The sequence below is a fragment of the Chiloscyllium punctatum genome, chromosome 38 (genome assembly GCF_047496795.1).
Source record: "Chiloscyllium punctatum isolate Juve2018m chromosome 38, sChiPun1.3, whole genome shotgun sequence".
Lineage (NCBI taxonomy): Eukaryota > Metazoa > Chordata > Chondrichthyes > Orectolobiformes > Hemiscylliidae > Chiloscyllium > Chiloscyllium punctatum.
Window position 1 is genome coordinate 46,440,928 of NC_092776.1, and position 24,880 is coordinate 46,465,807.

At 41.3% G+C, this 24,880-nt stretch overlaps 1 protein-coding gene across 1 annotated transcript in view; it reads right to left on the bottom strand.

Annotated features, from left to right (window-relative positions):
* The window catches only part of pcgf5b (polycomb group ring finger 5b), a 184,769-nt gene extending 160,114 nt beyond the window's left edge, over window positions 1-24,655 (bottom strand). Inside the window, exons 1-2 of the mRNA XM_072557783.1 lie at window positions 24,436-24,655; window positions 21,825-22,172 (exon numbers count right to left, since the gene is read on the bottom strand). Coding sequence (XP_072413884.1) covers window positions 21,825-21,936 — 112 coding nt within the window. The 5' untranslated portion in view covers window positions 21,937-22,172; window positions 24,436-24,655. The remainder of the gene's footprint in view (window positions 1-21,824; window positions 22,173-24,435) is intronic.
* Between the last annotated feature and the right edge of the window lie 225 nt (window positions 24,656-24,880).

Below are 24,880 nucleotides of genomic sequence, written 5' to 3' on the forward strand. Positions count from 1 at the left end.
GAAATGCATATGACACCCAGTTCAAGTCCTACCTGCTCCAGAACTGTAAAATAACACCATGGCACAGTGGTTAGCACTGTTGCCTCACAGTGCCAGAGAATCTGGTTCAATTCCCGCCTCAGGCAACTGTCTGTGTGGAGTTTGCACATTCTCCCCGTGTCTGCTTGGGTTTCCTCCGGGTGCTCCAGTTTCCTCCCACAGTCCAAGAAAATGTGCAGTTTAGGTGAATTGGCCATGCTAAATTGTATGTAGTGTTAGGTGAAGAGGTAAATGTAGGGGAATGGGCCTGGGTTGCTGTTCGGACCGTCGGTGTGGACTTGTTGGGCTGAAGGGTCTGTTTCCACACTCTAAGTAACCTAATCTAAACAGGTGATTGGAAAATATCTTCAAATGTTCCAAACAAAAAGTAATTGTAGACATCCTTTGGGGCAGGAGGTCTACTGCATAAGCCAAAAGGCAATTTAGTATTTACACATAGACTAATTGATCTGAAACCAATTCTTTACTTAACCATCTATGCTATAGCAATTGTCAACTTGTAAGCTGCTTCATCAGCTAAGATTTTATACAGCATTTCATCTTTCACTGGATGATTCCTTTCACTGACTTCATTGCTCAAAGGACCTGAAGCTGCAGTGGTCATGGCTATCACATATAAGTTTTCAAAACGTCTTTCAACTTATTTTGGCAAACTTCTTGCCGCCATTAGTAAGAAATGTAGCTGGTGTCTTTATATCCAGCACCTAATCATTTCTCCATTATTTTGTCTATAATAGCCCTCGGCCCTTACCACGTATTATTGTTGCCAGATTTATGAAACATAGAATGGAAATATTTCTTTTGATCCATGGGCAGACTTTATTAAAATCATGTGTCAATGAAAGGTTTACATTAGATGCAGTAGCATCCTCTGATACACTATTGCCGTTTTCATTCCTCTATTCCTCTTCCACAATAACACCTGCAACCTTTAGCAACTCAGTTTTTAAATCTTTGACAAATTGGATTTATAAATATTGCACGTCACTTTAAAAACTGCTAGCTGTTTATTCTCTGATGGCATCATGACTTGAATAACCCTGATAAGAAATCTTAGTGTTATTCAGAGGATACTATAATGATCCAACTGGATGAACTGTAGACCCCTTACTTCCCAAAAATAATTGCTTTACAATGCCATCTGTTTTACTCCTGTCTTTTTTTCAAACAAAGATATCTCACTAGAAACTACATCATAAAAATGGCTGAATCCAAAATATAACATGGAATTACAACTTTCATAATGGTCTGAATGCAATGTCACCACAAAACCTAAAACAAGTATAACTTTGAGATTTTCTAATCAGGCTGTTCAGAGACGTTACAAAACACCAGGGACTATTGGTCCAGCGGTAGGGACACTACCACTGAACATGCTAATCCTCACCACTTAATGAATCAGATAACACTAATCATTGTTCCACTTCTTTTCAAAGTACAAACTCTTTCTTGCACTATACAGTTAGATGAGTGCATGACTAATACATTCAACAAAAACTAAAACTCCTTCTGACCAGTACAATTGGGATTCAACGTTATCTTCATCTTCTGTCTCAGAACTCTGTGCGTATGTCTCTACTTTTAGCAATTCAGCTATTTCCTAATCAATCTATTTAGAGATGTTATGTAGGTACTCTAGAGCAGGTGAGACTTGAACCGAGGCCTCCTGGCTCAGAGGTAGGGACACTAACAAAGCACCACAACAGCTTACTTTGAGTAATTCATTGCTAATTGATACTTTACTCACACCTCAAGTGCCCATTAATTATTTCTTGGGTATGCACGTGATTAATTCGCCTATCATCGATATTCCAATGCTGTCTTCTGCTGTGATAACCACTTCTGCCAAAGGTCTTTCCATCCTTGTTCCAAGTTTCTTTAATCTATCCATTGCACTAACATTTGCATCCAGTCTCTGTACAGTTCAAAATTCCAGCAATCATCAAGTCCTCTATTCTCAGTATCATTGCCAAATCTTCCATTTGCTCCGCCATGGCTGCAAATCCTCAGGACTTTTTTTTTCAAGTCAGCAGACATCTAATGTAACAGGGACTCTCCCCTCCAAAACATGATCAACATAAAACCAAGAACCTATCTTTACCTCACACAACCCTGAATTGTAAACACTAACAATAAACCAGAGATCTTTAACTTGAATTCTGCAATCTTTCACACACAATATATTAATACCCATAGTACAACCCTCCATGAAGAACCTGCTATTTTTCAAAACTGTTTGTGTAAGAAATTTACAAACATTCATTAGCATCTAACTGATGGGCACCTAGCACACAAAATACTATATTTCTGATGTTAATTTAGTCGGAAGTGACAACATAAAGACCATATCCCTACCAGAGATTTAATTAACACTTGACCAAACTCCCTTTATATTCTTCTGTTGGTCATACTGTTCAGACTCTAAAAAATGTCAACTGGTAAACATGTCCCAATAATTCACACTGTTTTTTGACCATTTCTTAGAATGGTTAAGAGATTGTTGTCACCTTTTTCATTTTTCTTTCAGACAATCAATCATTCTCGGCTACCACATTGTATTCCAGAAAGTTAGTTGGTGAAGGTGCCATCTTTATGCATTAGAGCCATCTTTATCTACTCTTCCATTTACTTACATCTTTATTTCATTTACAAGCATACATCTCCTATCTCACACCAGTTTCAATAAATGCTTCTTTATATGTTTGTGAAAATCAGAATAATGCTGTCCACCTGCATATAATTAAACACAATTAATGTACAACTCATTCTTATTATTTCTGAAAACAATTTTGAATAATCAAAACAGTAGAATATACAAATAAAAATAGAAACAAGTGTGAATTATTAAAATTATTGCATCAGATCACTCACCATTTTCCCCTCTTTACTGGGAGCTTATGTCCAAAATAAGGTTTGTATAATTAAAACATTCAAAACTTGTCATAACAGTTAATCATAAATTTGTTTTCATATCTTCAGTAGTTACTACTGTTTTTAATTAAGAGTTTAGCCTCAGCTAACAGAATGGAGGAAAAATACAACTTTAACAAGTTGCAAATGGATAGGAGCAGATCTGTTGCTCATAATATTTGCTATCAAATTTGCCTTTAAATTTCTTCAGAAAGGACATGTTAGCAGCTATTCTATATTGTACTCTTCAAAGTCGACTATTGAGTGTCTTCCTTAAGTAAAAGAAGTGGTGTCTGTTTGTGGTCTGGTAATACTAATATATCAAATACGAGCTTACTGATATATTTAACTTTTCTGTTTGAATCATAAATATTCTTTTAACTTTTCTCAGTACATCTAACTGTATTAAAGACACATTTTATGACAATGAGTTAATTACAAACTGGCCAAAGGTATTGAGGAGGCTTTCAAATTGTTTTAAACATTAACTTTTTCTAAGAAAGCCTCAGGAACTGTGTCAAACACAGTTAAACAGACAGCAAGATGAACTGTTCATTCTTTACATTTATTTTATAACTGTTATGGATGAGTAAATTACTGTTGCCATTGTGGGAAAAATCCCAAATGTCGAAGATGTCTAACTATTACCTAGATGGTGAAATCAATTTTGTTCTTTTCAGATATTTAAAGATAAAAAATGATTTGTATCTTGAAAAAACTATGTTTTTCTACAGTACCACTTGGCAGTGTTTTAAACTGACATGGAGACTACTCAGTTCTGAGGTATTTGTTTACAAGTCCCACTACCTTGACCCTACTTTCCAAGACATTCCAACATTACTGACTGAATTTTGCTACTTGAAAAACAAAAAGATTATTAAAGCGAGTACATGTTTATAGTTCCAGAGGAGTGGAGTGGAATTTGTATGTTTATTTATGCAATTTTACTAAATGCCAGAACAAATAAAATACAAATTCTTCAAATTAAACAAATCAACAACAGTTTTGTGAATAATCTTAATTAAAAACCTATGCACTACAAATAAACTGTTCTTCCCACAATTACTGTCAGCAGGTATGGGAGAGAGCCTAACACGGATAAAGCTGTAAAGAAAGATATGAACAGAACTCTGTCAGAAATAACCAAAAGTAGATCTTTACATTTTTAGTCTTGATCTTTGCATCATGATTACCCAGCTGCAATTCGTTTATCTACGCTTATATGTGTTATAAAGAGGTCTGGGTACAACCACTTGTGGCTTGTAATTGTATACTACCACTGATCCTCCTTTCTACTATCTTATAACATACCAAATAGTTAAATTAAACCAAATTAAAATGACAGCTTAAGGCGTGTTGCAATGATAAATCAAAATTGAAAACGAATTTTAAAATTTAAGAATGATGAACTCCAAACTCCACCCAAGCATGGAGCATACTGATGAGCACCACATGCTCCCTGTCCAACATCACCCAAGTACGGACGTAACTATGGAAGAGAACCAGGCAGTCAGGCACAATGCCCTCCTCCATGACTCACTGCCTGGACATATTAACAACCACCTTAGCCAGGCCGAGAAACAGACCCATGGAGGAAGTCCTCCAATTTAGCAGCTTCTCTCCATCCCAGCCTGGAGCTGAAGCACAACCAAAAGTTTAAAAGCAACTCCTTTAAAAAAAATCCAAAAAAGCTGTAGTTACCGCAATTCAAATAAACTTGACTCATTGACTCCAGGAGGCCATAAAATTTCAAGAAACCTGGAGTCCATTAACTAACAACCCATGGTTTTACACAACTGTCACGTGCAACAGCTTTCCACTTGAGGGCCTTGACAGTTTGTGGTGGAGTTGCAGGTGGTCAGTGGGGGAAGGTCTGAGTGGAGATCTCTTCACTTGTGACTTCCATCAATTCCAAACCACTACAGAGTCTTAAGAAGAATGTTTCTTATACAGCAAGATATAGTTTATTACATTATAACAATAGATACAATTAATATTAAACAGTTAAGCATAATTACAACTATCAAATGCTAGAGAGAAAAAGACTACTTAGTAGAGTGCCCAATTCTCCACCTAAACATCTGTGTCCCAATGTTGTGTCAAACTAGTTTGATTTCTGAAGTGGGACTTACAGAATCTTTCATGAATTTATTGGGATACAGAGACTTTAACCTCACATCTTTAATGCGTTGTCTGAGCTGAGATGGCATCTATTATTAGAAAAGCTGAAGCTAACTTGAGAAAGTAACTTGAAAGGAGTTCTAGGATTTACATATCAAAGAACCAAAATTGGCATATCCCATTCTAAAAGATGAAAGGCTTAATCTAAATTTGTTTAATATATCATTACAGCTCCACGACACTGCAACCCTTTTGCTATAAGTTCTGTGTCTTATGATCCTGTTCCACAACCACCTGATGAAAAGGCAGCACCTCAAAAACTAGCATTTCCAAATAACCTGTTGGACTATAACCTTACGTAGTGTGATTTTTAACTTTGTCCATCCCAGTCCAACACCGGCATGTCCTCATCATGTTCACAATATGCAGGCAGTCTGGAGTTTCCAGAACGCATTCTCTTCTGACTTGTAGACCTTTGTCTTGAGGACTGTTGACCTTGATTTGGCTGTAAACCATTGCTCCAATGGAGGATCTTTTATCTCTTGAATGTCCTTCACAGCAGATGTTGTTCCTGCTAAACCAGTAGTTGATGCAATATCTTATCTGGGGCTCCACTAATCTCTGAAATGTTCATTGTAAATGACAACTGCGCTGTTAAAACAAACATTTTCTTCCTTGCAGTACCCTTGATTTTTGTACAAGAGCAACTGTATTTTTATTTAATTTGAACTGGCATTCTGTTTTCCACAGTCTCATTGATGTTCAAACCAGGCAATTTCTTGTTTTTGACCATGTCCTGAATCTGTGGACATGATCTGACTTCTACAGCATTGAATGTCACTAATCTCCATTTTTTTTCTTGCAAGTTTTTACTCTCAATCTGCTGCTAAAGTATAGAAGTGCTTACTTCAGCTTGATAATTCATTTTGATGTCTTCATTTATCCTTTGTGGTTGTCTTTCTAGTAAACTCAGTCGTGTTACCAAACGATTGTTGCTTATTCAACACCGCATCCCTATCACTGACAATTCTGCTTTGAGAGACAGCGAAATGAAATATGCTTTAGTGATGATGGGAATAGCAGTCATTCCTACCAATCCTATAACGTCTGAGAATTCCTGTTAACAATATGAAGCAATTCTTTTATGCCAACAAAGGAATTCTCAATAAAATCTTCCTTCTTTTGGGGTTCTGTCAATGAGTCTAAGAAGCCCAATGAAATCTCCTGTTGGTTTCTGCTTGACTGGTTGGTTGGTTGGTTTCTGAATCAATAACTTATTGCTACTGCAAGGAGGTTAAGGCGAAGACAGGTGTGCAGGTTCAAAAGTGAGAAATGTTGACTGTGAATTCATGCACATTTTCATCTCTCATATTCTATTTGTCTTGAGGGGCTACTTTTACCATACCTTTAATCTTGGAAGTTGTTCCACGTGGACCACATAGTTTTATCTTTGTAAGATGCAACATCTACTTTTCAGTGATGGCATCTGAACTGACAGTACAGTGAAACATATCTCATTGGAACAACATTTTCAAACTTCTCCAATTTCACTAGACTGATTTTATGCTTCTGTCAGCCAACTTTCAACTTGTACTATTACAATTCACACTTCACCCACACTTATCAGCATTCCAATCTGTATCGGAATTATGAAAATTACCTAACATTTTTCTCAAATTTCCTTACAAATCTTTGCCACTCTGTATCATCTGCAAAATTTGGTGGTCTAAGATCTATACTGAGAACGGTATTGATCTATACTGAGAACGGTATTATCTCTTTTCCTAGCCTTACGTTAATGTGTATTCAGTTCTAACTCTCTCGGACAACATTATGTTCTAGCAGTGTGACCACTCTGCCATCCATTTGGCACTGCCACTTTCTTTTCTACTTCCACATAACTGTCATTAAACTATTACAATCAGGAATATTAAGTTTTCAGTCCTATCTAAACCCAGGACACGTCACCATTATAGCCATATCTTTCCATAAATATTAAATCTTCTAACGACAGCTTGTTTTATACATTTGGACTCTCTTCTTTGTTTCATATGGATTTGATATCTCTTTCCCCTTCCACAAACATTAATTTACCTCTTTATTTCCTTTAATAAAACTCCAATCCTTTTTATTTCAGCAAAGTCTTTTGTTTGTTTCAACAACTATACTAATCTGTTCTCCTCCTCTATCTACACTCCCCTTTAAAATTCTCCTCCACGACATTAATAACTTTCTCTGAAAAGATGTTGGTGCCATTTTGGTTCTAATGATAGTCAGCTCCTTGTTCTAGCCATCTCTCTAGTTCCCCAACACTATGCCTATAGTCACACTTTAGCATTCTGCTCCTCAGTCTATCTTTTGCATGGCATAACAAGTAACTCAAAGATCACCACTCCTGAGGTTTAAAGGCTTTTCAATCTAGCTTTCAAAGAACCTAACCACTTAAGACTCTCTGTTAGTTCCAAATCATTGATTTTCGCATTCACCACATTATTTCACAGCTCTCTTCCCCTTGTATGAATTTCTCCACCAATTCATTGATGTCCAGCACAACAGATGCAAGAAGTTGCAAATGGATAGGAGCAGATCTGTGAAAGAAGTTGAATATCAACTGAACACAGCATTTTCTACTAGTAACATTCTCCTATTCCTACAATGATACCTCTGTATAGCTGCTAGTGTTAGTTTGAATTCCGAATTGTACCAGCTTTTTTGCAACAATCAATTTCTGCTTTATTTCCTACAACTGTTAACTCTAGAAGAATGTTCCTGTCCTAATGCAAATTAAGGCTAAAATTCTGAAAGCCACCAATCTCATTTCCACTCTCCCACACTCTTTCATAACTCAATATTAATTTCATGCTACTAAGCTCAAGCCTACGTAGACTTAGGTTATGGAACTGACTAACTAAAAAGGACAGAGAAAGATTGTCTGAAATCAGCACAAAACAATTGCGTTTATATAGCTACTTTAATGTTGAAGAAAACATCCCAAGGTACTACAAAAGAGCACTTATCAAACAAAATTCAACACCAAGCATTGCAAGATTTTAAAACCAGCGACCAGAAGCTTGGTCAAAAGTGGTAGGTTTCAAGTCTCAACAAGAGGAAGATAGGACAGTGAAGATGTTTCGGAAGGAAATTCCAAAGCCTAACAGCCTTCGCAGCTGATGACAAAGTGAAGAAAACCATTAGATGCTCAAACAGAGGTTACAGGAATAGGGAGAGGCAATGGCATGAGGAGAATTTGTAAACAAGAATTAAACGTTTAAAACCAAGCATTTACTTGATCATAAGCTAATTAGGTTACCAAACATGGGGGTACTGTGTGGAGCCATATGTAAATAATTAACCAATTACCAATTTAATCAGCCCAGCATTAAGGCAGAAAATAAATAGTACCTAAAATAGTACCTAATGTTAAAACAACTAAAATTAAACTCACAGAAGTCAAATAAACTAAAATCCAGTTAATATTTCCTAATCCAGCATTCCAGAACATTTATGTACTGTGAGCTCACTTTAATGCCTGAAAATTTGAGAACCCCAGACTGTGTTCAGGGAGAGAGCTGAAGAATTGTTCATTGAGAGCACAGTTTTGTCCACAACCATTCTGAAAACTTTAATGGTGCACTGGAGTTAGGATTCATGCACATATGCATAATGGAGCCTCGGCTTCAATTCCAGGACTTCTCCGCCACTGTCTCTTGACTCCAAATGATTATCCAACAATCCGAGCAGAAATCATAGCCAACCCATCCTTTAAGTATGAATGTCCAAATCCCTCTTACTTCAAATTCTCCTAGCCTTTATTCTATATGCCTAATTATCAAACACAGGATATCATATGTTCTTTTAGATATACCAGGGTACTGTTTCCTTTCAGGTACAAGCTGTAAAAGGTGCGTAATTGCCCTTGACATTCCGCAGTTTTATTTGAAATGATATTGTGGCTCGATTCTCCAATCAACATTATTAGAATGATAAAACATATAAATCTCCACCAAGCGCAATCAGACAGCATAATAGATTTCTTTTTCCCTTGCATTAAAAAGACTGTGTTGATAGATTTAAGAGTGGTTAAATGATGCAGTTTCAATAACATGGCTGAAACAGGCTTAAAACAAAAAAAGTTTAAGTTTCAAATCAACTAGCTGGTTTTAAACTCACTGAAATAAATTTCTAAGATGAAATTGAACCATTCACTAGTTCACCACCAACTGGAAAGTTTTACCATGTTTATCTAAAAACATCTGAAATGTATCTGCTAGTGCCTTTAAAGTAAAAATTAAATTTGAAGATGTTCCTTGAAAGATTATAAATGAATAGAATTACCAGAAACTTGCTATGTTTATTATTCAAATTTGGCACCTGGTCAGGTTTGTGGACGCAGCCAGTTTCTGGAAGAATGTTTTATTTTAAGTCAGTATTAATAAAGACCAGGTATATTAAATTTATGCTTGTGCAACATGCACCTAGAGTCACTTACATTTTATGCTGCTTTCACCAATTTCAGGCTAATTCCAGTGGAAAGTATGGAACATTAACCTCTCCCCTGTATTAAAAACCCTCCAGTTCAATTGGTATTTTGTACTTTATACAATATTTCCATTTCATGTACATTTATCCCTTACTTACACTTCATAAAACAAATGAGTTCACAATTGTGTTAAATTTTACGCTGCATTTGTCTAATCCAATCTACTAATTCTTCTAAATCCTCCGAAAGGCATTTATAAGATGCTTCTTTCAACTTCATTTTATCCGCACTCTATACGTACCTGCATTTTGTATTATTGTGCCACTATAGCACATCACTGTCTCATGCTTCTAGCCTGGAAAGTATACCTAACCGATAGTTTTTTTACCCATTGGTCAGCTTCTTATCCTACCTGTTTCCCACTTGGTGTGCTTTTTTTTCTATTTACAAGATACCTTATCAAACACCTTTTAGAAAATTCACATGGACAACATCCAAGCATTTCTTTTATTTATAGTCTGTTATTTACTATGTATTTTCATACATTTATTTCAATACTTTGCCATCTTGCTTCCCCAGCAACAATGAAGATTCAGACGTTAATGCATGAGTTGGTCTGAATCCCTCAACTTATCTGTCAATCTTTTGGGGATATAACTCATTTACATCTAAAAACATCAAGGCAGCTGCCATTTCTTGCTAGGTTCTTTTTCTGAAAAGGGCAAAATAACTGGAAATCTAAAGAAACATTCGGCAACAGCAGAGATTGGCTATTAATCCCAAAATGCATCTCTTTGGATCTTTTTCATATTATGAAGCATTTTGATCATCATTCGAATGAGAATGCTAACATTAATGGGACAGGTTGTCAGTGACTAAGCATCTAAACACTGTTCCAGTGTTCAAACACAGCGAGAGTATCACAAGAGGTAATTTGCTAATATACTTGTAAATGAACAACTATGGTTTTTTGACCAAGACGGCAAGTGAAAGCACACCATCCAAGCACAAATGATGATTTGGTCACTATCATCTGAGGCAGTGACCACGTGATGGATTACTTAATAGATAGTAAAACCCAAGAAGAAAATTACACTTTGATTCCAAACCTTCTACAAACACAGTGAGGACAATGACATTAAAAAATGGAATCATATAACAAAAAGCTATCTATAAAAGCAATTTTTCAAAGCTGAAGATAAGGTAACACACACAACATGGAAGTAGAACCTTAGCTTGTTTTTTCTAATCCAGGAAGAATCACTCTACTGCAGCTTCAACCCTTTCATAATTTAAGAGATCATGAACTAAGGCAGTGGGAATGTAACGATCATCAAAAACGATACGAACCACATATTTTCCCACAAGAACCTGCTTTCATATAACTGAGTTTCATCGTGAATTGAAAGAGTTAGTTTAGCGAGAGAACTTGAATTCACAGATTTTTAAATCTGTTGGGAGAATTGAAAAGGAGGAGAGGTTTCGGGAAGAAAGTCTGAAATTAGAGAGGAAATGTATGCATGAAGAACCAATTATAGTGATGCACAGAGGCAATCAAATGCACAGGACTCCAATGTCAAAAGAAAATGACAAAGATACCGAACATGATAAAGGCTGTAGGTAAACAGCTAGAAATGGACACGACATTGAAGGGCAGCCAGAGGAGGTTAGGGTGTGGAAATTAATAAATTTGAAGATACGGATGTTCTAATTAAATATACTAACGACAAAGCCAGTGCACAGTGAGAACAGGATGTTTGGGTGACTGGCACTTCATATGGGATATAATATGATTGGTAGAACAAGTTGTAGTTTACTGACAGTGAAGGCTGGGGAGACTGAAGGTAACATCTAGTCTAGAGGCAACAGCAACACCTCCTCAGATTTTGCTGGCAGTGAGTAGATTCAGACAAGCGTAAATCTGAGAAGGTGGAATTCACTAAGCTTTATGTCATCCAGCACCTGAAGGCGGGCACAATCTGGATGAGCCAGGGAAGATGACATATCTGTAGCAAGTGAGAAAAGTTTCTGAGGAGATCCAAATGAAATAGTTTCACAATGTTTATCTCAATATTCAACTGAAAGAAATTCTGGCAATTCTGGAAAACAGGGATGGAAAGTAAAGCAACAAGAGAGTTGGAATACATATGTCATTATCACACTTATGACTGTTTACCTAACAAAAATTGAGTATAGATGAGGAAACGGGCAAAGGGTTTTTTGGAAATTCTGGGAGAAATACATAGTTGGACAGGAGGAGATATTATTGCTGAGCTACTTGAAGGAGGAGCAGTGCTCAGAAAGCTTATACTTTTAAATAAACACATTGGGACTATAACCTGGTGTTGTGTGAGTTTTAACTTTAATCTTATAAAAGTAATATGTTGTATATGATAAAACTCTGAAACAAACACAGAAAATGCTGGAGAAACTTAGTACGTCCGGCAGCACCCATGAAAAGAGAAACAGATTTAATGCTTTGTCCAGGATAACTCTTAGAGTCACAGAGTCAATGGTTGAGTCAGAAACTCTCAACACAAAAGCAGTATGATTTAGATATTCACTTGTGTTGCCATAGCCTCAAGGGTTATGGGCCAAAAGGTGGAATATAGGATTAGTGTTATCAGATTTTTTGACCAGCACAAACATGATGGGCTAAATAGCACTCCTTCTGAGCTCTAAATAGTCTATCTGTCGAGGAATGTACTCAGAAGAGGTTAAGAACATGGAGGTGGCAAGATCAAATGGCTATAGATATGGGTGAGGTTCAGCATCAACAAAAATGTAAAAATATTAGAATGAAAAGAGACAAAGGAGTAGTTAAAATAAACAAGAATTAACGAGACTAGAGCAAGCCAAGACAAAATGAATACTGGGGGAATTTGATTCAAAGTGGGAATTCAGTGCTTAGAAAGAAAGAGGTACATTAAGTAAGGAAGATTTATTGCAAGACATTAAACTTGCTGAGTGGGGAGTTCAGTGAAGCAGAGGGAGGAGGTGTTTCTTTATCAGCAGCTGCTGTTCGAACTTTAAAATTTTGAAAACTATACACTGTTAAAACAACATAGGCACAAGACAAATAAACTTATAATAAGAAGTATAAAAGTAAGATTAAGATAGAGCATGGAAGCTCAGCCAAGCTTAAGACCAATCCTGTGCGCATGGAGATTCATGGACACTTCAAGACCAACACAAACACAGGGCCGTTTCCCCAGCTGCACAAGCTTTGGCTTTGGATACACAAATGGTAGTTGGAGTCACTGTCACACATCAGCAAAGATCTACAAAGATAAAAGGGTCACACCACAAGGGTTGGAGTATGCAGACAGGTAAGAAATGGATGATGCCAGGCAGTTGGACAACCAGGCAGGTAATGCAGAAGCCCCCCAAAATCTCACTCTCCAACTGATTTTCCGTTATGAAGAAGATTCTTTGGAAAATTGCAGCAATGGATGACCCAGCAAGACAAGAGGGAACAAAGATGGAGGAGGACAGCAGGACTGTTGGGAGATTCAATATTTAAGGGAACAGAAAGACATTTCTGAGACCACAGACAGGTTGGTATGGTGCCTTCCCTGGTGCAAGGATTAAGCATATCAAAGAGCCGCTGCAGATTATTCTCTGGCGAGAGGATAAGCAAATGGTGCACATTGACAGTAATAACAAGGTAGAAAGAACAATATGGTCCTTCAAACAGTATTTAGGAAGCTTCATAGAACACTAACAAGAATGATCTCAAAAGTAGTCATTTTCAGTTTACTCCCAGTGCCACATGGGAATGAGAACTAAGAGGATGAGACAGATGAATGCATGGCTGAGAAGATGGTGCAGGAGGGAGGGCTTTAGATTCTTGGGACATTAGAACTGATTAGGAGAAAGTGAGGACTGCAGATGCTGGAGATCAGAGCTTAAAAATGTGTTGCTGGAAAAGCGCAGCAGGTCAGGCAGCATCAAAGGAGAAGGAGAATCAACGTTTTGGGCATAAGCCCTTCTTCAGGTATGAGGAGGGTGTGCCAAGCAGGCTAAGATAAAAGGTAGGGAGGAGGGACTTGGGGGAGGGTCGTTGGGAATGCATTAGGTGGAAGGAGGTTAAGGTGAGGGTGACAGGCCGGAGAGGGGGTGGGGGCAGAGAGGTCAGGAAGAAGATTGCAGGTCAAGAAGGCGGTGCTGAGTCTGAGGGCTGGGACTGAGATAAGGTGGGGGGAGGGGAAATGAGGAAGCTGGAGAAATTCGCATTCATCCCCTGTGGCTGGAGGGTTCCAGGTGTCGTGTTGCCATGGTCTGGCGATGGAGGAGGCCAAGGACCTGCATGTTCTTGGCGGAGTGGGAGGGGGAGTTAAAGTGTTCAGCCACGGGGCGGTTGGGTTGGTTGGTGCGGGTGTCCCAGAGGTGTTCTCTGAAACATTCCGCAAGTAGGCGGCCTGTCTCCCCAATGTATAGGAGGCCACATCGGGTGCAGCGGATGCAGTAAATGATGTGTGTGGAGGTGCAGGTGAATTTTTGATGGATATTGAAGGATCCCTTGGGGCCTTGGAGGGAAGTGAGGGGGGAGGTGTGGGCGCAAGTTTTGCATTTTTTGCAGCTGCAGGGGAAGGTGCCGGGAGTGGAGGTTGGGTTGGTGGGGGGTGTGGATCTGACAAGGGAGTCGTGGAGGGAGTGGTCTTTCCAGAACGCTGATAGGGGTGGGAAGGGAAATATATCCTTGGTGGTGGGGTCCGTTTGGAGGCGGCGGAAATGACGAAAGATGATCTGATGTATCTGGAGGTTGGTGGAGTGGTAGGTGAGGACTAGTGGGGTTCTGTCCTAGTGGCGATTAGAGGGGCGGGGTTCAAAGGCGGAGGAGCGGGAAGTGGAGGAGATGCGGTGGAGAGCATCGTCAACCACATCTGAGGGGAAATTGCGGTCTTTGAAGAAGGAGGCCATCTGTGTTGTTTGGTATTGGAATTGGTCCTCCTGGGAGCAGATGCAGCGAAGGCGAAGGAATTGGGAATATGGGATGGCGTTTTTACAGGGGGCAGGGTGGGAAGAGGTGTAATCTAGGTAGCTGTGGGAGTCAATCGGTTTGTAGTATACGTCCGTGTTGAGTCGGTCATCCGAGATAGAGCTGGAGAGGGAGGGAGGAGTCTGAGACTGTCCAGGTAAATTTGAGGTCGGGGTGGCAAGTGTTAGCAAAGTGGATGAACTGTTCAACCACCTCGTGGGAACACGAGGTAGTGCCGATACAATCATCAATGTAGCGGAGTAAAAGGTGGGGGATGGTACCAGTGTAGCTGCAGAAGATGGACTGTTCCACATATCCAACGAAGAGGCAGGCATAGCTAGGTCCCATGCAGGTGCCCATGGCTACTCCTTTGATTTGGAGGAAGTGGGAGGATTGGAAGGAGAAGTTGTTAAGAGTGAGGACCAGTTCAGTCAGTCGAAGGAGAGTGTCAGTGGAAGGGTACTGGTTGGGTCGGCGGGAAAGGAAGAAGTGGAGGGCTTTGAGGCCTTCGTGAAGGGGGATGAAGGTGTATAGGGACTGGATATCCAAGGTGAAGATAAGGCGTTAGGGACCGGGGAAGCGAAAATCATGGAGGAGGTGGAGGGCGTGGGTGGTGTCTCGAACATAAGTGGGGAGTTCTTGGACTAAGGGGGACAGGACCGTGTCAAGGTATGCAGAAATGAGTTCGGTGGGGCAGGAGCAGGCTGAGACAACGGGTCAGCCGGGGCAGTCAGGTTTGTGGATTTTGGGCAGGATGTAGAAACGGGCGGTGCGGGGTTGTGGGACTATGAGGTTGGAGGCAGTGGATGGGAGATCCCCTGAGGTGATGAGATTATGGATGGTCTGGGAGATGATTGCAAGGGATATGGCATCTGGAGAAGCTAGACAGGTTGCACCTGACTGGAACCAGGATTGAGTTTCTTGCTCATGCAGTTGTGGGGGTCTTTAACTCTTCAGGTGTATGGGAACAAGGAGAGTATATCAGATAATACCAGATGCACAAAACACTGTAAGAGACAGATAGCATCAGAATAGAGAACAGTAACTTAATAGATCAAACTGCAGAAAGAGTCTAAATCAGGGTTCCACTATGTAAGGGAATGCACAAATTGGTGCAGCTTGCCATGTGGAATTATAATGCTGTGACTATAATACAGAGATGGATGAAAGAAGGCAGTAGTGAATGCTAAATAAGGTTTTCAGAAAAGATAGGAAAAAGAATAAAGGAGTGGCATTACTGTTTAAGGAAAAAATTGTAGTGCTGCAGAAAGATGTTTCACAAGTTCAACAATAGAGTCAGTTTGGATAGAATTAAGGAAGCAAAAGGATGCAATTACATTGTTCAATATAGACTGCTGACCATCAACCAGTGAGGAGGATGTAGAGGAACAATATGCAAGAAAATTACAGAAAGGTGCAAACATCGAGTAGTTATACTTGGGAATTTTAACTACCTGGATATCGACTAGGATACTGCTACTGATTTGATTTGGTCACTTGTACAATGAAAAGTTTTGTTTTGCAAGCATTACATGGCAGATCACAGCAAACAAGATCAAATAGATAATAGGGTGCTTGGACAGAGCAAGGTATACAAGTTTATGGCTACACAGGGGGCGCACAGAGCAAGATCAACACTTTAAAGTTAGAGAGGCTAAAAAGAGCAGGAAAGAAGTTGTTCTTGAACCTGCTGGTGTGTGTGTTCGCTTCTATTTCTTCTGCCTGATGGAAAAGAGCATTATCGGGATGGGAGGGGTCTTGATATTGGCAGCCTTTCTGCAGTAACAAAAAGGGTAAATGGAGTCCATGGATGGGAGGTAGGCTTTCATGATGGTCTGGGCTGTGCACACAACTTTCTGAAGTTTCTTACTGTAAAGCGTAATGATAGACAAGCGATCCTAGATTGAAAACTTTTACCAGCAGTGCATGTGCAATCCAACAAGGAGAAACGGTCAGAACGGATTCTTGGGAACAAGATGGGTTAAATAATTCAAGTGTCAGCGAGTGAGCATTTAGGGCTCAGTGGTTAGCACTGCTGCCTCACAGCACCAGAGACCTGGGTTCAATTCCAGCCTCAGGTGACTATCTGTGTGAAGTTTGCACACTCACCCTGTGTCTGCATCGGTTTCCTCTGGGTGCTCTGGTTTCCTCCCACAGTCAAAGGTGAGCAGGTTAGGTGGATTGGCTATGCAAAATTGCCCCGTAATGCCTGGGACAGGAGGATAAGCCATGGGAAATGCAGGGTGTCAGCAATTCGGTGGGTCGCTCTTCAGAGAGTTGGTATGGATACAACAGGTTGAATGGTCTGCTTCCACATTTTAGAGATTCTATGAAGAGGACAGTGATTACGATATCATAAGATTTAAGATGATGATGGAAAAGTTCAAAGGACAGTCCAGAGTAAGATTAATAAACTGGGGAAGAGCTGACTTCAATGGGGCAAGAACAGAGGTGGCTGGACAGAATGGACCAAAGATTGGTGGGACAAACTGTAGTCAACCAATGGGCTTCCTTCAAAGACAGTTTTGACATAGCTGAGGTATACAGAACAACGTTGGTTATCTGAACATCGAGTATACAAATTTTGGACTATCCGAACGAGACCTCAAGGTCCTGTAAAAATTATATTAAATTTAAATAAAAGAACAGTGAGAGTACGCAGCCTGGGCGGGTGGAGGGATCAGGTACAGATTTGCCACGGGACCCTGTTCCTGCTATTGCCTCCCACCACAGGAACCCTGTTCCTGCTATTGCCATCATCACGGGAACCCTGTTCTTGCTATTGCCACCACCACAGGAACCCTGTTCCTGCTATTGCCACCACCACGGGAACCCTGTTCTTGCTATTGCCACCACCACGGGAACCCTGTTCTTGCTATTGCCACCACCACAGGAACCCTGTTCTTGCTATTGCCAGCACCACAGGAACCCTGTTCCTGCTATTGCCACCCACCACGGGAGCATGTTCCTGCTATTGGCACCCATCACGGGAACCGTGTTCCTGCTATTGCCGTCACCACGGGAACCCTATTCCTGCTATTGTTGTCGCCACGGGAACCCTGTTCCTGCTATTGCTGCTGCCACGGGAACCCTGTTCCTGCTATTGCCACCACGATGGGGGCCCTGTTCCTGCTACAGCCTCCCACCACAATGGAGACCCTGTTCCTGCTACAGCCTCCCACCACGATGGGGACCCTGTTCCTGCTACAGCCTCCCACCATGGGGAGCCTGTTCCTGCTATTGCCTCCCACCATGGGGAGCCTGTTCCTGCTATTGCCTCCCACCATGGGGACCCTGTTCCTGCTATTGCCTCCCACCATGGGGACCCTGTTCCTGCTATTGCCTCCCACCACGGGGACCCTGTTCCTGCTATTGCCTCCCACCACGGGGACCCTGTTCCTGCTATTGCCTCCCACCACGGGGACCCTGTTCCTGCTATTGCCTCCCACCACGGGGACCCTGTTCCTGCTATTGCCTCCCACCACGGGGACCCTGTTCCTGCTATTGCCTCCCACCACGGGGACCCTGTTCCTGCTATTGCCTCCCACCACGGGGACCCTGTTCCTGCTATTGCCTCCCACCACGGGGACCCTGTTCCTGCTATTGCCTCCCACCACGGGGACCCTGTTCCTGCTATTGCCTCCCACCACGGGGACCCTGTTCCTGCTATTGCCTCCCACCACGGGGACCCTGTTCCTGCTATTGCCTCCCACCACGGGGACCCTGTTCCTGCTATTGCCTCCCACCACGGGGACCCTGTTCCTGCTATTGCCTCCCACCACGGGAACCCTGTTCTTGCTATTGCCACCACCACGGGAACCCTGTTCTTGCTATTGCCACCACCACAGGAACCCTGTTCTTGCTATTGCCACCACCACAGGAACCCTGTTCTTGCTATTGCCACCACCACAGGAACCCTGTTCTTGCTATTGCCACCACCATAGGAACCCTGTTCTTGCTATTGCCACCACCACAGGGAGCCTGTTCCTGCTATTGCCACCCACCACGGGAACCCTGATCCTGTTATTGCCACCCACCACGGGAACCCTGATCCTTCTATTGGCTCCCACCACGGGAACCCTGTTCCTGCTATTGCCACCCACCACGGGAGCATGTTCCTGCTATTGGCACCCATCACGGGAACCCTATTCCTGCTATTGTTGTCGCCACGGGAACCCTGTTCCTGCTATTGCTGCTGCCACGGGAACCCTGTTCCTTCTATTGCTGCTGCCACGGGAACCCTGTTCCTGCTATTGCCACCACGATGGGGGCCCTGTTCCTGCTACAGCCTCCCACCATGGGGACCCTGTTCCTGCTATTGCCTCCCACCATGGGGACCCTGTTCCTGCTATTGCCACCCACCATGGGGACCCTGTTCCTGCTATTGCCTCCCACCATGGGGACCCTGTTCCTGCTATTGCCTCCCACCATGGGGACCCTGTTCTTGCTATTGCCTCCCACCATGGGGACCCTGTTCCTGCTATTGCCTCCCACCATGGGGACCCTGTTCCTGCTATTGCCTCCCACCATGGGGACCCTGTTCCTGCTATTGCCTCCCACCATGTGGACCCTGTTCCTGCTATTGCCTCCCACCATGGGGACCCTGTTCCTGCTATTGCCTCCCACCATGGGGACCCTGTTCCTGCTACTGCCGCCACAACAGGACCCAGTTCTTGCTATTGCCTCCACCATGGGAACCCTGAGCAGTTATCCAAACAATCAGTTATCCGAACAAAGTTACTCACTGCCTCTCCCATTCAGATATTCTATGTTATTCTGAACTCCCTCAAAAGAACAAGGTGGGACAAACAATCCCAGAATCAGATGAGATACATGCAAGAATGTTGAAGAAAGTGACAGTGGAAATTGTACAGGCACTGGCAATAATCTTTGAATCTTCTGTCGATTCAGGAATGGTGTCAGAGGTTGAACAAATACAAACTTAACACCTTTGTTCAGGAAAAGTAGAAGGATAAGATCAGTTTATCTTTGGTGGTGGGAAAAATTATTGAAACAATTATTTGGAATAGAGTTAATAGTCATGTGGAAAAATGACTTAATTATAAAAAGACAGCATAGATTTAAAGAAAATTTGTGTTTGACTAAGTTGTTACGAGCTTTTTTGAAGAAGTTACAGTGAAAAGTTACAAGAGCAACATTGCTGTTAAAGTGTACATGGACTTCCAAGAGATTTTCAATACAGTACCACAGAACAGACTAGAGAGAAAATTTATAGCTCGTGGAATATATAAAACAGTTGTAACGTAGATACAAAACTGACTGAAGGACTGGAAATAAATAGTACTGGTTAATAGATATTTTTCAGTCTGGAAGGAGGCTTGTAGCAATTACCTAGGGGTTGGCATTAATTATTGAGATCTTAGTGTGCAGATGAAGTTCAATGCAGAGAAGTGGGAGGTGATACATTTTATTAGAATGAACATGGAGATACACTACAAAATACAGGGTGCTATCTTAAAAGGTATGTGGCAGCAGACAGATTTGGGTGGTGTATGTACGTCTAAGTCACTAAACGTGGCAGGGTAGATACAGTTAATAGTTAATGGAGCACACAATACCCTAAGTTTTATTAATAGAGATATAAAGGAGCAAGATGGTTATGCTGCACTTGTCTAAGACCAGTTGTTAAATCTCAGTTCTAGAAGGATGTGAAAGCATTGAAAAGAACACATAACAAGTTTACAAGGATGTTTTTGGGGTGAGAAACTTCAGTTATGAAGGGAGATTAGCAAAGGCGGGACTATTATTATTGAAGAGAAAGATAAGAGAAGGTTTAATATGTTTCTACAATCATGACAGATCTGAACAAAGTAGATAGGGAAAAACTATTCCTCCTCATGAAAGTATTAAGAATGAGTGCACAAAGATATAAGGAAATTTGCAAAGGAAGCAAATGTGACCGTGAGAAAGTCTTTTCTACAGTCAGTAGTTAGGGTCTGGAATGCACAGCCTAGTACGACAGTGGAGAAGGATTCAACTGAGACATTCAAAAAAGCATTAGATTATCATTTCAACATAAACAATATTCAGGATTATGTGAAAAGATAGGGGGATGGTACTAATGTTCATTCAGAAAAGAGCTGGTGCAGCAATAAAGAGCCCAACAGCCTTCTTTAATACCGTAATAATTCCGTGACTGTGAAACAGAAATGCAGGGAGATCCCTTTTAAGTGTTGTAAACAATGAAGATGGATGTGAAGGACACCAAAAAGGAACAGGGGGAAAAGAGAGAAAGTTACAAGAATAGGGGTCATGACAAGATGTGGCAATCAGAGCAAGAAATAGCAACTTCAGGAAAACATGGATGTAAGGTGTAGGTTGGCACAATAGACTCCTGGGGGGGGCAGGACGGGCAGGACTTACAGCAATGGATCAGCTGTCACAACCATAGTAACATTACATTGATCCTCAACAATCTGGAGGATAACATGGGCATTGTTCAAAGGAAATGAGTGTTCTGGCTAGTCATTCAGGCAAGTAGTAGCAACATAATCAGAGTTTGATTGTCAAAATGGCAAGTGAACAACATGGTCAACAAGTTCAGATCACAAAGCACCTGAATTATCTATTCTGAAAGAGACAGCAGCAGGCAGAATTGATATTGTAAAAAGAAAACCAAGGGATAAAAAGTATGTCATCTAGGATGATGCTTAATCCTTGACATTCTGGAGGAGATAAGGTCAACTGACATGTCAAATGGGGTGAAACCCAATTAGGGAATGTTACTGGAAACATAGATGACTTGGGGAGAGGAGACATAGAACTGGGATTCAGTTCAAAAATACTGCTTAAAGACTAGGATCCAAAGTGATAACTAATACATACAACCAAATGAAAAATTGGAATATTAGCATAAGTAAAAGACATCCAAGGAGTCCTTCAAACAGGAGCTGGATGAGAGGTGGAAACTACCTACTGTCCATTAACTACCAATAGCATACTTTTTATTCTAAGAAGATTAATTTGTACAATACAGTGGAAGCCCATCAACCAAGCAACCGTGACAGAAATAGAATCATTCAACTCTAAAGTTCATTCCTATTAATAGAAAAGTAGCAACAGTTGTAAGAAATTATCTCCACTTACTACCACCAACTTCTTTTAAACTTTTTTTGTTACTGTCAATATTCCAGAACACATTTGTTTCAACATGGTATTTTCATTTCTTTCCTCATATGCAAGAATTGATGATGAACTGTTTACCGAGCCTGTTGCAATACTCCCAGACTATCACTCTGAAACATATATCATGGTTCTTGCAGCATTACTTACAAGTGTGTAGACACTCAGTCACTGTAGTTGGCTTGATTAGATAGCCCTTGCAGATGTAACAAGTGATGAACGCATTAAATTCTCTCACTAGGTATTTCCTTTGTGTAGCCATTGTTGAACAAGGTAACAGTAAAAGAACAGGAAAATCAGGCCAGAGTTGACAGGTGGCTCTATGCTTAAAGGACCTGCTGTGCTGCTCGGCACAGCTGCACTGCTCCAGGCATCTGTCTGAGAAATTTGTTGAAACAAATTTGAAGCAAATCAACTTCTCCAGGAGTACATTGTCCTTTAGTCAAGGATCAAGGTTATGCTTTTCTCTTCTTCTGTATTGTACAAAGTGTCCAAAACCTATAGCATTACAAGATAAAGATGTTAACTGTACATTATAGCTGAAAACAGTGCAGCGATTGGCTATTGCAGTGCTGTAAAACTATCAATTTACTTATTCAAAATGTTTCTTTGAAGTTTAAGTTGTTCATGAAGCAATGAACATTTTAAAACACAAAATAAAAAGTACACTTTCATGATTGCATCAAAGTAACTAACATCAACAAACTGAAATTTGCTTTTGGTGTTTTGGTTTTGGGATAGGGGTATGGTTTAAATTTACAAATCTCTTATTTTGTCACAAAGCAAATTTAAATCCCTTTATGTCATTAATACACACCTTTCAGTTTAAGATGTTTAGTTATTGACACCAACACAAATAATATCCAAGTGAAAGAATGCTCCAGAATGATGTAAATGTTTTCGAGCGTTGTGAAAGATTATTGCAAATAATTCTTAACTTTTAATTAATTTGGATCAGATTCAATCCAAATTAAAAATAACATTTGTAGAAATAAAATAATTTGCATAAATGGTCTACCAGAAACAAAATTAATTGAAAAAAATATTAAAATATTAGTTGAAGTGATATCATTATCTCATTAGGAAATTTTCAGCCAGGCTTAACTTATGGTAAATCCAGAGCTTCATGCCATGAAACCATCAAACCACAAGTCATTTTGGTAACCAGGGCAAGTCTACAAGGTAACAATACAGGTTGTTGCATTGAACTTGTACATCTCAAATTTACACATTTAGGGTAAAAAAAACTTGTAAAATATCGCAAATTTAACCATTATTTGATTCAATGGCATTTCTCCTTTAAATTAAACTTGGTTACTTTAAGGAATCCATAAATCCTACTCATAAACTGGGTACATATGACACACACATTGGTGAAAAAACTGGGAGTTGAGAGTAAATGTTTCAACTATTTGTCTAGATTTCCAAAATTATTTGTGTTACAATGCTGATTTTTCTAAAAGAATTTCACCAATGATTCTGTTCTTTGAAACTTTAAATTCCTACATACAGAGTGACGGAATCCGCTTCATTATAAAACGTTACAAAATGCCGTTTTCCCCGGACTGCCCCACAACTTCCAAGCAACGCACATGAAGCCCTCCCATGAATGCTACTTGTGCATCGTCACGCAGCGAAGGGTGGAAGATGCAGCCTTGTGTAAAAGTAGGCCGTATCGCAATGCTGGCCACCAATCGGGTATCCTCTGTTCAAAGAGGCGCTCTTGCCTTCTTTGCCGAGCAGCAAATTGATGGGTACGCTGTGAAAGCTGAACACGTGGAGCCCTGTCAGTTTGACTCGGTGTGCTGTGGTTATTATGTGCGCAGGTGTGTGCGTGGATTTAGTGTGGAGCGCACTGCACTTACTTATGAAGCTGTTCCAATTTCACTATACAGTCCAGGCAATGTTGTCCCTCTCCCTCTATATTATATATATAAATAAATCAGCTGACACACTACGCATCGAATTCTATCCCTGGGGTGAATACAGCTTATATCCACAAACAAACTCATCTCACCACTTGTATCTCGCAATAATGGAGATGGACCGATTGCTTCCCTCCCTCCCTGGGATTTTTTTGAAAAAAGCAACTGCGCAGCAGCATGATGTAGCGTGAAGCGAGTCAAGGGGAAAGCGAAAGTCCGCTTTCTACTGTAACACTGAGCGGTACCGAGCGCCCTGTGTCGTGTCTGTCTCTCATCAGGAAGCCACCAGCGTCACTATTTGCGTCAGGCTGCGAGAGAGAGAGGGAGAGGGAGGGAGAGGAAAACAGATCTGCTCCCGAGTAGGAGCCGCAATCCAACTGGGAAAGTCGCTTCTCTTCCACCGGACCCGGTAGAAGAGACAGAAAGAGGTGCTGGGTGAATGTATGAGGAGGGTCCAAACCCCAGCCTGTTCTCCACCAAACTCCCCTCTCTCCCTCAGTCTCCATAGATTTTTTAAAAAGCCCTAGAAGTTTCCAGCACAGTTTTGTGTGTGTGTGTGAGAGAGTGTGTGTGTGTGGCGCATTAGTTATTTCAGAGCTACCCGGGCACCTTTAACTTCAAGGCTGCTGCTGCACTAACACTTACGGCAAGGTCGCTCGGCGTCTACCTACCGGGGCAACTTGATCCTGACACATGATCGCATCCTAAACAAACTTTACAGGGGCTGGAGACAAGAGCCAGCTCCACTCAGTCACCACATCGTTCCCCCACCCTCTCCCCCCCCCATACCTCAGTGAGGCATTTTTTTCTTTCTTTTTGGCGACTGCGTTGCTTACCTTTTTTTTTCTCAAGAGGCCATAGTGATTACAAGAGGACTAGAGTTTTATGAAAAAAAATTTTTGGGGGGGGGGGGGTTGTGGTGTTGGATGGGAACCGCGGCCGGATGATGTCTCAAAAAAAAAGAGCAAGAGATGAATAAACACCCGGGGGGGGGGGGGGAGGTGGTGTTGAAGAGCGAGAGGGGAAAGGGACAAGTTTTGTCAGTGGGTGAATGGCACTCAGCACTTGCTGCCCTGTAAGAAGCAGGAGTGAGATCGCGGAAATACCGAGGGGGGGGGAGAGAGAGAGAGAGAGACGGGGGGTGGGGGGAGGAGGCGGCTCTGCGCTTGTTTACGCGCCGCCCGGCCATTCCAGCGCCGAGCCGCGCTCATTGGTCACTAACTAGGGCGCTCGCTTCGAACCGGGACCGGGGCCCTGCCCCGCTCCCTGGGTCACTCTAAC